Source organism: Camelus bactrianus, chromosome 6 (genome assembly GCF_048773025.1).
Source record: "Camelus bactrianus isolate YW-2024 breed Bactrian camel chromosome 6, ASM4877302v1, whole genome shotgun sequence".
Taxonomy (NCBI): Eukaryota; Metazoa; Chordata; class Mammalia; order Artiodactyla; family Camelidae; genus Camelus; species Camelus bactrianus.
Genome location: NC_133544.1, coordinates 46860343 through 46873837, shown reverse-complemented (window position 1 = coordinate 46873837; position 13495 = coordinate 46860343). Strand labels below are relative to the sequence as shown.

Sequence of the window (13495 nt, the reverse complement as noted above, 5' to 3'; positions counted from 1 at the left end):
TCAAAAAAGGTTAAGACAGATCGTGTCACTCCTCTGCTAAAAACCCTCCAGTGGCTCCTTAATTTGCTCACAATAAAAGCCCAATTGTATAAGAAGCATAATTATCTCTTATGTTGCATTATCTGATCCTTTCTTTATCCCCTCCACTACATACACACTGATCTCACAGCTAATCCGTATGCTTCTTTTCAGGGCATTTGCACCAGCTGAAGGAACACCTTTCCCCATTTCCCAAGATACCCATCTCTATAGTCTTCTTCAATTAGCTCAAATGCCACCTTTTCACTGAAACACACTCGGACCACCCCAATGAAAATTACCTGTTTCAGCTCTCCCCATCATGCTTACTCTGCTTTTTCTTTCCAGAGCATTCTCTTATACTACCCTAAAAATACTTATCTAATTATCTGTCTCCCACAACCTGAATGTGAGCTAGCAACACGAGGGCAGAGATTCTTGTTTTTTTTGTTCACTGCTGTACTCTGAGTGCCTAAAACAGGGTCAGACACAATAAACAACACAGCTTTTTAACCAACCCATAGTAAAACTAACCTTTTGGTGAACTGTTTTCTGACTGGAATGATTTGTTTTCCTTTTCTCCACAGACGTACGTATGCTGTAATTCCCTTTTCTCAGCTTTGTTAGAAACGAAATTTTTATTACTTTCACTTTTCTGTGGTTCCAACAAACTACTGTTTCTTGATGCTTGTTCTTGCTTGTTACGTAGTGCTTTTTCTTTCATTCTTTGAAATATTTTCCCCGGTGATTCATAATTTGCACTATTTCTTAATCCATCCTTGTTGGGCTTTATAGCACTGATATCAAGAGAACTGTTAGAGGTGGTAGTCTCTGGTAGCATGGTAGATTGAAATATATTTTTATTATTAACAACTGTCCTTTCTAGGAACTGACTCTTTTTATGGTCATTCAATTTTAAAGAGGACTGCTGATATTTCACCAAATCTTTTACAGGAGTTAGTGTGCCGGAAGGAATGCTGTCAAAAAAGATTGCATGCATGGGCATATGTCTCCTTTGAGAAGATGTCTCTGAAGACAAGTGAGTTCCTGGATGTTTCAAAGGTGTTACAATCATCTTGATAAACAGCAGCAACAAATTTCTTCTAATAGAAATTTCACTTACACACAATTTTCAGGATAGACCTTCAGCAGAGGGCCAGAGGAACCTGTAGTTCAATGGGAAATTGACCTTTATCACGCTTTGGTGCAGAAAAAGTTAAATTTACTTGCTTTCCATAACAACATTATACTAATTAGAAGGTTTAATTGGTTCATAATAACATTGGATAGTCTATAGCTCACAAATCAGACTAAGATTTTCTATTTTTGTTAAAGTTTCATTTTATTATTTGTCACTGAACAGTTTAGTTTTTAAATTTAATTCTCTACAAATAAGCAGCTTCCACCAAATCTTCTACTTAATAACTCTAAGAACTGAATTTTGAATATGTTTTTGAAATTTATTTGAACCTCAACTCCTGGAGGTTCCAATCTAATATTTTCATCAAAAAAAAAAATGACATCTGTCTATGGCACTACATTAAGTTATAAAAAATTAAATTTCACAAATATGGTTTTTCCCTTTAGGCACTTAAATTTTATGGCAGTAGCTACAATGATCTATCTTAATGAAGGGTAAAAATCCATTCAGTTTTTTTAATGATTTTTTTAACTTTTTTATTGATTTATAATCATTTTACAATGTTGTATCAAATTCCAGTGTAGAGCACAATTTTTCAGTTATACATGAACATATATACATAATCCATTCAATTTTTAAGTTAAATAATCTCCAATCCTAATTTTGTTATGATGCAGAACATTTTAATTATGAGGTTTTAGTTTAAAAAAACCTTAACTCAAAAGTAAATTATATTCATTATAATTCTTTAAACATTTAAAGCTATTTACAATTTTTAGAGGAAATCATGCGTTTGACCATACCTGGTCTAAGACTTGTTTTAGCTTGTTTCTTACATATAAATTTTATTTCCCACACCTAGAAATTAAGATTCTAGGTTATGAACCATATCACTGCATTCTGCAATACCTGGTAAATTAATGAAATATTTCAACCCAAGGAGCTTGAAACTTACTAGTCTAGATTTATAGTATCTCTTATCACTGAATTTATAACTAGTTCAGTCTTTCACGTAATGTAAACATAAAAGCCTGTTACAGAAAATACAAATGCAATCAGACCAAAGACATTAAGTATCTTTATCCAAAGAAACTTCTGTGAGAAATAAACATGCAAGTTAAAAATTCATATACAAACTACCATTTTATCCAACAGTTTATAAGAGAAAAAAAAAGGAACTATTCCTCAGTAATAAGGGCAAAGAAGGGTATCTTTGGAATCTCGTCCTGTGACACAAAAAACACTGAATTCTTCCACAGAATGTTTTTTGCATTTTTAAAATTTTCTCCCACATGTTAATTCAGTAAATATGTATAATATATTTATGTGTTTGGCAATGTGCTAGTGACAGGAACCCTGTGCTAGGAGGATTATAATACTCATTAGCCATTCACTTTAAACTCTCAAAAACAAAAGTGAATAAACTGGGACAACTGCACAGAAAGATGGCAAAGTAGGTGCAGGTTTACACAATCTCAATTCCTTAGAACCCAATGAAATGTTCACCAGGAAGTATAAACTGCAAATAAACTAGTAGAACTAAGAACAGGCCCAATATGTAGTACAACAGCTCCCCCCTTGTGGGGGGGGGGATTTATTCCAAGACCCCCACTGGATGCCTGAAACTGTGGCCAGTACCAAATCTTATACATACACTATGTTTTTCCCTTTATGTACATATCTATGATAAAGTTTAATATATAAATTAGGCACAATGAGAGACTAACTAATAATAAAATAGAACAATTATAACAATATTCTGTAATAAACGTTATATGAATGTCATCTCTCTCTCACTCAAAATATCTTATTGTACAAATTTAATGCTTTTCTAACTTAACTAAGCATTTCCCATGCATTGTGGCTGTAACGTTTGCAGTTTGGGATGCAATAACAATACCACCATAATTTTTTTTCCTTTTCAGTTTCACAAACAGAAGATTCGTTCTTACCATAGACCTTAGCAATCTTTAGTATATGACTTTTTTTCCTTTCCTTATTAAATGGAGAGCTTTCACTTTTCACTTAAAAGAAGGGCTTCGCAGCTTCTCTTTGGCATATCCAAATTGCCAGTATCACTACTCTTGTGCTTTGGGGCAATTATTAAGTAAAATTAGAGTTACTTGAACATAAGCACTATCATACCTCAATAGGCCATCTGATAATTGAGAGGGCTGCTAAGTGACTACTGGGTGGGATATGCTGGACAAAGGGATAATTAACAACCCTAGCTGGTACGGACCAATATTTCATCATACTACTTTAAAAGGTGTGCAATTTAAAACTTACGAATTATTTATTTCTGGAATTTTCCACCTAATATACTTATACCGCAGGTGACTGTGGTAACTAAAACTGTGGGGTGGGAAAAGTGACCGGATAAGGGGCGACTACTGTAGACACAGGATTGTTTTCATTTAAAGCAGGTAATTATAGGCACAGTGAAAGGGTCCAAGAACCAACAACTCCTGTTTCATGCTGCCTAACCTCTTCCTTCTCAATTCAAGCAAGTAGTAGGATGAAGAAGTGTGTACTTAAGATTCTGAAAACCCTCAGATTCCACTCCGAAAGCCAGAAATGTACACCAGTCTGCAAGGGCCCAGAATACTTAAGTGCTGGAACTCGCAGCGCCAAAAGGGATCGGAGGCAGGAGGAGAGGGAAGAGGCGCAGGGGGGCCATACCTCGGGTAAAGGGCCTGGAGCGTGAGATCGCGGTAGTCCGGGATCCCCTTCCCGCGGAGTGGGGGCTAGGAGCCCCAGGGCTCGTGCCTCTGGCCCACGTCGGCCCCGGCCCGCAGCGGCCGAGCCGCAGGTGACGCTCCTCTCCTCCGTGAGGTTCCCTAACACCGAAACAGCTCGGGAGTTCAAATTTGAAGAGCCCGCCCTCCGGCCTGCCCAGGATTGGCGCGTTGAAGAATTGCGTCACCGTGCGTCTCACCCGGACATAAGAAAACTAAGAGTAGGCCCTGCTCCGCGTGGGCAATGTTGTTTCCACAAAAACTGGGCAACCCCAAGCTGCCACGGGTACTCGGCACGCACCTCTGGTTGTCCTCAGACTTCGTTTCGAATTCAGAGAGAGGACCCGCTTCGCCTTCCGTCGCTCCTCCCGAAATGCTCTGCGGCAGGAAGGCCTACGTCAGACGTCTCCTGGACTCACCGGCGCTCCGGCAGCTTCTTAAGTTTGTCCCTTCCCGGCTGCCTTCCTGCCCTACGGGTGTGAACGCCTACAGCTTTTGGTCATCGGTTCCTTCCACGTGGGAGCGAACAGCTTGCTGAATACGTTTGACAGAGCGTTTAGTTTTCTCAGGCCGCGAGATATTTGAGGCCAAAAAAGAGTGCTTTGTACTTGAGGAGATGACGGACTGAATGCAAAGTTATACTTGCAATGGGCTGTTTAGTTTGAGCTGTTCCCCCAGAAAGTGTGAGTTTTTTTAACCTGACGGTCTCCAATCCTAAAAGCATTAATCTCGGCTATTCTGGGTTGTGGTGCAGTTCGTGATAGTCACGTTTAGACTGAGTCTTGCCTAAGACTGCGCTCTGCTCTAACCACCACCGCGGAGTACTGTGTATCCTTCGCCTCAGCACCCCGACAAGATGTAGTCGCCAGCTGGAAGCACTGTGTAGGGTACCTTGTTTCAGTCTTGGCGGAGAAGGAGGAACCCGGGGAGTTAGTTAACTAGTGTTTTCAGCCCTAAATCCCTTCCAGCTGTAATCCTGCATTTTCTCTTCATGAACTCCGTCCCTCTCCCCACCAAGCCAGCATTTAGGACTGGAGAGTATATTTTTGCCTCCCTTCCTCCCCCCAATTCTCAGCATCCTAGAATCATGTATCGCATTTGTCCAGTAAGACTGAACTGAAATGGTTGTAATGGATTTTTTTAAAGTGACTTTTGCAATCCACTTTTCTAAATCCTGTATCCACTAAATTTTGTGCTCACGAAATAACGCAGAATCTAAAATATACATTTAAAACATGAAATGAATTCAAGTAAGGAAAAGAAACCAGTTGGGGGTGGTAGGAGGGAAACAAATCTGCATAGATAAAGTGAAGTTTCTGTCTAGCAGCATAATGAGAAAATGGCTGGTCATGGATTTGCACCAAATCTGTGGGAAAAGCCAGACTTATATGTTTAGTGACATCTATGAAATATACTTTGTGGAACAGAGGGACTTTGAAGAGACAGTCATACTCCAAAGCATCTGATATAGAAGTTATGGAAAGTTTCTGTTCCTGATGATGAGGTATCCATAGCTCACACATTCAGCCAAAATAGGAACCTTGAAATATTAAGGGCAGACACTCAGAAATACAGACTTTAATTTTTTTTTTTTTTTAGTTAGCTACTTCTCCTGTGGGAAGTAACTAGGATCTAGCATGCTCCAGGTTAAAGAGCAACAGGATTTTTACATAAGGATGACTAATAATTTTCCAAGGAAAGATGGATAAAAGTGTGTATTAAAAGTGTGATGAGAAGGCATACAGGCCAAAGGACAATGTTCATCTGTCCCTTGAGACATCAACATGCTGCCCTGGATGGACCCTCTAAGTTTCTGTCTGCCAGGAAGGGAGAGCTTATAGTCACAGCCAGACGCCTGGGATAATCTGTCCTAAATCTCTAACTGTTGGGAACACATACAGACCTGCTTAGGGTCCAAAGGACAGACGTAGGAGGAGAGGACTGGAATCCTCATGTGTGGGAGTTGCTGCAAAGGGATCTGGGTCTGCTTGGCCTGGAAGAATATTCCCAGGACCATGGTAAGTTCCAGCAGGGATACTAATTGACCATATAGGATTTGGGGGAGAATTTTTTAGAAAGATGCTGTCTCATCAAGGCCAGTGGTTCTCAACTGTGGGTGATTTTGCACCCTAGGGAACATTTGGCAGTGTCTGGAAACATAAATGTCACAACTGACAGGGGTGCCCCTGGCATTTATTGAGTAGAGGACAGGAATGTTACTAAACATCCTAAAATGCACAGGACAGCTCTTGCACCACAAGGAATTATCAAATCTAAAATGTCAATAATGCTAAGGTAAGAAGTCCTACACTCAGAAGATACAGCCCTGAAATAGGATTTTGGTCTCCTCTCACTCTCTCAGCTGTGCCTCCAGTGTCAGGCACAACTGTGCGGCTACTACTGTCCTTTCTGGGCTTAGAGGAAGGATGAGGATGGAGTCAACAGAGAGGTTACCCAGGCGTTTGAGAGGAGGACCCTTCAGTAGAAAAGACTGCTAAGGAGATTGTTGTGTGATAGAGACAATATACAAACACGCAAATGTAAATACACCATTACAAATTGTTATAAGCGCTATGAAAATGTATCAGCTTAGATCCTGCAGAAAGCTGCTGGTAAAATAGCGTTAGGAGTACAAGAGATTTATTGGGACATAAGGCCTGTGAAAGCTTAAGGGAGAGGAAAAAGAATTGGGCTTAGTAGATCTTCAGGCTTTGATGCAGATCTGATGTTTATGAAACATAAAGGGAGAAGGAAGCAGAATTGGGCAGAGGGAGCCAAAGATTGCAATATAGATTGCAGTGTTAGCTAAATCAGTAGGGAGTTTTGGGGTAGCCCATCTGAGGAGTCCTGCAGTGGGCAGAAATGGGCAGGCCCTGAAACCCATCACGGTGGAGTTGAAAAGAACATGCTTTGGCTCAAGGGTTTAAGATTTTTTTTAGTTGAGATATAATTGACAGACTTTAATTTCAAATATGCAACATAATGATTTGGTATATATGCATTGTGAAGTGATCACCATAATATGTCTAGTTAAAACTCATTACTGCACATAGATACGATTTTGTTTTTCTTTTGTTGAGAACTTTTAAGACCCACCCTCTCAGCAACTTTCAAGTGTACGATACAGTATTATTAACTGTGGTCACCATGCTGTACATTTCACCCTCAGGACTTATTTATTATATAACTGAAAGTTTACACCTTTTTGACCACCTTCTCCTATTTGCCCACCCCCAACACACACCTCTGATAACCAGCAGTCTGTTCTCTGTATCTATGAGTGCAGAGTTTGTTTTGTTTTGTTTTAAGATTTCACTATGAATTTTGAGGTCACACAGTATTTTTTTTTCTCTGTCTGACTTATTTCACTTAGCATAATGTCCTCAAGCTCCATCTATGCTGTTGCAAATGGCAAGATTTCCTTCTCTTACAGCTGAATAATATTCCATTGTACGTGTATGTGTGTGTGTGTATGTGTATATATATATATATATATATATATATATATATATATATATATATCCCACATTTTCTTTATTCATTTATCCATCAATGGACACTTAGGTTGTTTACTGTCTTAGCTATTATAAATGGTGCTGCAGTGAACATGGGAATGCAGATATCTCTCCCAGACAGTGATTTCATTTCTTTCAGATAAAGATCATACGGTAGTTTTATTTTTAATTTTTGGGGGAATCTCCATACTACTTTCCATAGTGGTGGCACCAATTTACATTCCCACCAAGAGCTCACGAGTGTTGCCCTTTCTCCACATCCTTGTCAATACTTGTTGTTTCTTGTCTTTTTGATGACAGCCCTTCTAAGAGGTGTGAGATGATGGCTCACTGTGGTTTTGGTTTGCATTTCCCTAAGGGTTAGTGATGTTGAGCCGCTTTTCCTGTACCTATTGGCCACTTGTATGTCTTCTTTGGAAAAAATGTCTATTCAGTTTCTCTGCCATATTTAAATCAGATTTTTTTTCTTTTTACTGTTGAGTTGTATGAGTTCTTCGGATATTTTGGATGTTAACCCCCTGTCAGGTATACGATTTACAAGCATTTTCTCCCATTTTTGTTGATGGTTTCCTTTGCAGTGCCAAAGCTTTTTAGTTGAATGTAGTTGCACTTGTTTATTTTTGCTTTTATTGCTTTTGCTTTTGGTGTCAAATTAAAAAAACTCATTATCATGGCTGTCACAGGAGGATTATTAAAAGGTTATAACGGGAGTAGTTTATTTTCAGTGGCTTTCAATTTTTTGTTGCATCCCACAGTAAGAAATATGTTTTGCATTGTAACCTAATAAATACAAAAATACATGTAACTAAAAAAGAGTTTTTAAAAAACGTTGCTTACCCTTGCTGTCCGCAATGCATGCTGATATTTTCCTTTTATATTTCCTGTTTTTTTTTTAAAAAATGCTATATATAACTGTAGGACAATGTGAATATTTTCATCTTCCTAAATGATTAGAGCTTTTCTTTTTTTAAAAAATTAAGACAATATTCATATAACTTAAAATTGACCATTTTAAAATATACAATCCAATGGCATTTAGTACATTCAGAATGCTGTGCAACTACCACTGACAAAAAATTTTCATCACTTCCCAAAAGGAAATCCCATACCAATCAAATGGTTGTTCCCTATTCTTCTCACCCCACACTTTTGGCAACCACCAATCAACTTTCTGTCTCTATGAAATTACCTATTCTGGATAGTTCATATACATGCAATCGTATAATATATCTGTCTTCCTTCACTCAGCATTTTTTTTTGAGGTTCATACACATTGTAGCATGTTTCAGTACTTAATTCCTTTTTATGGCTCAGTAATTTTCCATTGTATGTATATATCACATTTTTTTCATCCATTCCTCCATTGACATTTGGGTTATTTCCACCTAAATATATAACAATTTAGACTGGCTATATATATATATATATATATATATTTTTTTTTTGATTGAAGTATAGTCAGTTTACAGCGTTGTGTCAATTGCTGGTGTACAGCATAATGCTTCAGTCACACATGCACATACATATATTCGTTTTCATGCTCTTGTTTCTGACTGTAACGCCAGGGTACCTATCTTCTGGATCAGCTTTCATACTGCATGGTTCATACTGAAGGCTCACACCCACCATCCCATAGCCCCAAATGTAGAGATACCTGCTTGAGTCTAGAGTCCATTTAGTTGTCTGCTCACCACATACCAGCCCCTAGACCATACTGGAGCCTGTATAATTTGTTTTAGAATGTTCGAAATGTCTGTTTTCAGCCACATTCGCCAGTGAATAGCTCTTCCTTGGTAACAAAACTTACCACACCGTGACAGCTGGCTTTTTTCACTGAAGGAGGTTGTACTTGGCTCTCCTGTAACTTACTTAGCTTTGGCGCCATCTTGTGGTTAAATAGGTGGCTGCGCCGGGAGCCTTTTATCCTTGCCTGCTGTTTTAAGGGTACGGGCAATTTTATCTGCCCTTTTTTCTATGGATTTGGATCTGGATTCCTGGGTTAAGGACAGGCAGCCTCAGAGTTCTGTGTCCTCCACACTGACTAGGTTCATAGGGTTGAGGGGAAGCTCTTTTTCTGTGGCTAGATACCACCCAAATTTCCCACAGGTATATTCATAATAGAACTACATGGATCTGCCTCCCTTACCCTTCTGCATCCTCCTCCCTGCTCACACCCTTCACTCCCCTCAGTAAACCCCAGTCTTAAACTCTCTCTTCCTCTGCTTTTTATCTCAGTGAAAGATTATTTTTTCCACTGCTAAATCAGAGCCTCGGAAACATTCTAGATATTCTGTCCCTCTCCCTTTCATTTCCTTATTCTGTCTCCCAGTTCCAAAGAGCCACTAATTTCCTGTCCATTTCTGCCATTCTCCTGCCACTGTTTGAGTTATATAGTCTTAAGTGTTTTTCACAGAAACTATTGCAGTTGTTTGTCTCTATCGTGTTTCCCATTTTACAGCCTAGCCCATCTCAAAATTTGCCTTCATGTTGCCTCCAGCTTGATTGATCTGAAACTCGAATTTGAAATCCTTCAATACTTGAGCAGAATCTACAGGATAAAGTCCAAGATCCTTCATGTAGCTTGAAAAGTATCCTGTGAGCTAGTTTTTGTCTGCTTCTGAGGCTCCTCTCCAGTCACTCTGCACTTCAAATATAACACCTGGTAACACTTTCAGTTCCTGGAAAACAGTGAATTTTATAATGCCCCTGGGCATTAGTTAATACTGTTCCCTTTTAAAAATTAATTAATTAGTTAATTAATTAATTTTTCCGGTGTACAGCATGTTTCAGTCAGATATATACATAATATATTTGTTTTCATATTCTTTTTCACTATAGGTTACTACAAGATACTGAATATAGTTCCCTGTGCTGTACAGTAGAAACTTGTTATTTATCTATTTTATATATAGTAGTTAGTACCTGCAAACCTCGAACTATCCCTTCCCACCCCCTTTCCCTACTGGTAACCGTAAGTTTGTTCTCTATGTTTGTGTGTCTGTTTCTGTTTTGTAAATAAATTCATTTGTGTCTTTTTTTCAGATTCCACACATAAGTGATAGCATATCGTATTTTTCTTTCTTTTTCTGGCTTACTTCATTTAGAATAACGATCTCTAGTTCCATCCATGTTGCTGCAAATGACATTATTTTGCTCTTTTTTATGGCTGACTAGTATTCCATTGTGTGTGTGTGTGTGTGTGTGTGTGTGTGTGTGTGTATACACACATATATATATACACACACATACAATGCATATACTATATATATACACACACCATATCTTCTTTATCCAGTCATCTGTTGATAGACATTTAGGTTGTTTTCATGTCTTGGCTATTGTAAATAGTGCTGCTGTGAACAGTGGGGTGCATGTGTCTTTTCAAATTATAGTTTTCTCCAGATATATGCCCAGGAGTGAGATTGCTGGATCATATGGTAAGTCTATTTTTAGTTTTTTAAGGAACCTCCATACTGTCTTCCATAGTGGCTGCACCAATTTATATTCCCCCCAACAGTCTAGGAGGATTCCTTTTTCTCTACACCCTCTCCAGCATTTATTATTTGTAGACTTTTTAATGTTGGCCGTTCTGACTGATGTGAGGTGATACCTAATTGTGGTTTTGATTTGATTTCTCTAATAATTAGCAATGTTGAGCATCTTTTCATGTACCTGTTGGCTATCTGGGTGTCTTCTTTGGAGAGGTATTTGTTCAGGTCTTCTGCCCATTTTTTGGTTGGGTTGTTACATATATATATATATTACACTGTATGAGCTGTTTATATATTTTGGAAATTAGTCCCTTGTTGGTCACATCATTTGGAAATATTTTCTCCTATTCTGTAGGTTGTCTTTTTGTTTTGTTGACAGTATCCTTAGCTGTGCAAAAGCTTTTAAGTTTAATTAGGTCCCACTTGTTTATTTCTGCTTTGATTTCTATTACTCTAGGAACTTGAAAAAAAATTACTGTGATTTAGGTCAGAGTGTTCTGCCCGTTTTCCTTTAGGAGTTGTAAAGTATCCAGTCTTACATTTAGGTCTTTAATCCATTTTGAGTTTATTTTTGTACATAGTGTTAGAGAATGTTCTAATTTCATTCCATCTGTCTCATAGTAAGTATGATGTCTCTCAGGCTCTAGTATTGAAGTGCCTTATCAGTCTTAGTTTTTGGTATTAGTGCATTTTTGTCTTTTTTTGGTCACTTCATAGGTATTTAAATAGGAACTTGGGAAAGGCTATGTAGAAAGAATGTAAAAGGTTAGCAAAACCCTTTCTCTTTCCTTGTGGGCAAATTTGACCTTGAGTTAACTCTAATTATGTTTCCTTGGAAGCCTGATAAAGTAGAATGTCAACCATCTAACTAGCAATGTTGTTTATGGTAAAAAAATGACCCTGACTAGACTAGACTAGGAAGATTGTGAAGACCTAGAAATTCCTGTTGTGAAGCTAAAACTTGGGGCTTTCCTAAAGAAGTCAGAATGTCTTTTGGGGAGATCTGGAAGCTATGCTCATGAAAGTTAGTTCCTGTCTGGGCCATGAGACTTCTAATCCAGGATAACTTTTGCACATGCCCTTGTGGGTCTCATTATCTTCCACCTGAGCTGTTATTGGGGAACACAGGCCCCTGGGCTGGTGGATTGCTTTGAGGACTCCTGCTTAAGGAGAATGCCTGACCCTGCTTTTCTTGCTTGCTGTGCTTTTTGTCCTTGCATCCTTTTGACTCCACGTGTGACTTGTTCTGTTCCTGTGACAGCGAATGTCTGGGCAAACTCAGAGATGAGCAAGAGGGAGCACTGCTGAGCATTTTTAAGAAGATTTAATTTTTGTGTGTATGTTTTTTGTTTTTAATGTGATTTATTTAATTGTGCATTTATAAATTGATTTTATTGAGATATAATTGACACTTAACATTATATTAGTTTCAGGTGTACAGCATAATGATTGGATATTTGTATATATTGCAAAATGATCACCATAATAGATCTAGTTAACATCTATAACCTTAACCTAGCTATAGATTCTTTTCTTGTGAAAATCTTGAGTAAATCTTTTAAGATTTACTCTCAGCAAATTTCAGATACACACTACAGTACTGTTACCTGTAGTTACCATGCTGTACATTACATCACCATGACTTGTTTTATAACCAGAAGTTTGTACCTTTTGACTCCCTTTACCCATTTACCCATCCCCCAACCCCTGCCTCTGGCAATCACCGATCTGTTCTCTACCAGTGAGCTTGTTTTTTTTGCTTTTGTTTTTTCTTTTAGATTCCACACACAAGTGAGAGCATAACATATTTGTCTTCCTCTATCTGACTTATCTAATTCAGCATAATGCCCTCCAGCTCCACGTTGTCACAAATGGCAAGATTTCATTCTTTTCAATGCTGAATGATATGTTGTGTATATATGCCACTATTTCTTTATTCATTCATCCATCAAAGGTTGTTTTCATGTCTTGGTTATTGTACATAATGCTGCAGTGAACATGGAGGTACAAATATCTTTTTGAGTTAGTCTTTTTGTTTTCTTTGGTTAAATACCCAGCATTGGACTTGCTGGATCATATGGTAGTTCTTCAATTTTTTGAGGAGTCTCCATACTGCTTGTTATAGTGGCTGCACAAATTTACATTCCCACCAACAGTACCCAGGGTTTCCTTTTCTCCACATCTTCACCAACACTTGTTATTTCTTGTCTTTGGATTCTAACATTCTAACAGGTGTGAGGAGGTATCTCATTGTGGTTTTGATTTGCATTTCCATAATTATTAGGGATATTGAGCATCTTTTAATGGCCTGTTGGCCATTTGTATGTCTTTCTTTGCAAAAATGTCTATTCAAATCATCTGCTCATTTTTTAATTGGATGTTTTTCTTTTGCTATATATTGCCTTTTTATTTTGTTGATGATTTCCTTTGCTATGCAGAAGCTTTTTAGTTTGATGTATCTCACTTGTTTACTTTTGCTTTTGTTGCCTTTGCTTTTGGTGTCAAAAACATCATCCCCAGGACTGATGTCTAGGAGCTTAGAGTTTCAGGTCTTTAAACTATTTTGAGTTAATTGTTGTGTATTGTGTAAAA

The 13495-nt window shown here is 38.1% G+C and overlaps 1 protein-coding gene across 2 annotated transcripts in view; it reads right to left on the bottom strand.

The window, feature by feature from the left end:
• MIS18BP1 (MIS18 binding protein 1) overlaps window positions 1-4322 on the bottom strand; it is a 40816-nt gene extending 36494 nt beyond the window's left edge. Inside the window, exons 1-2 of one of the 2 annotated variants that reach the window (XM_074365580.1) lie at window positions 4199-4322; window positions 553-1184 (exon numbers count right to left, since the gene is read on the bottom strand). In XM_074365580.1, the coding sequence (XP_074221681.1) occupies window positions 553-1093 (541 nt within the window). In that variant the 5' untranslated portion in view covers window positions 1094-1184; window positions 4199-4322. Of the gene's footprint in view, window positions 1-552; window positions 1185-3841 lie in introns of both variants that reach the window. The other variant, XM_045504320.2, reaches the window with a different exon arrangement.
• Between the last annotated feature and the right edge of the window lie 9173 nt (window positions 4323-13495).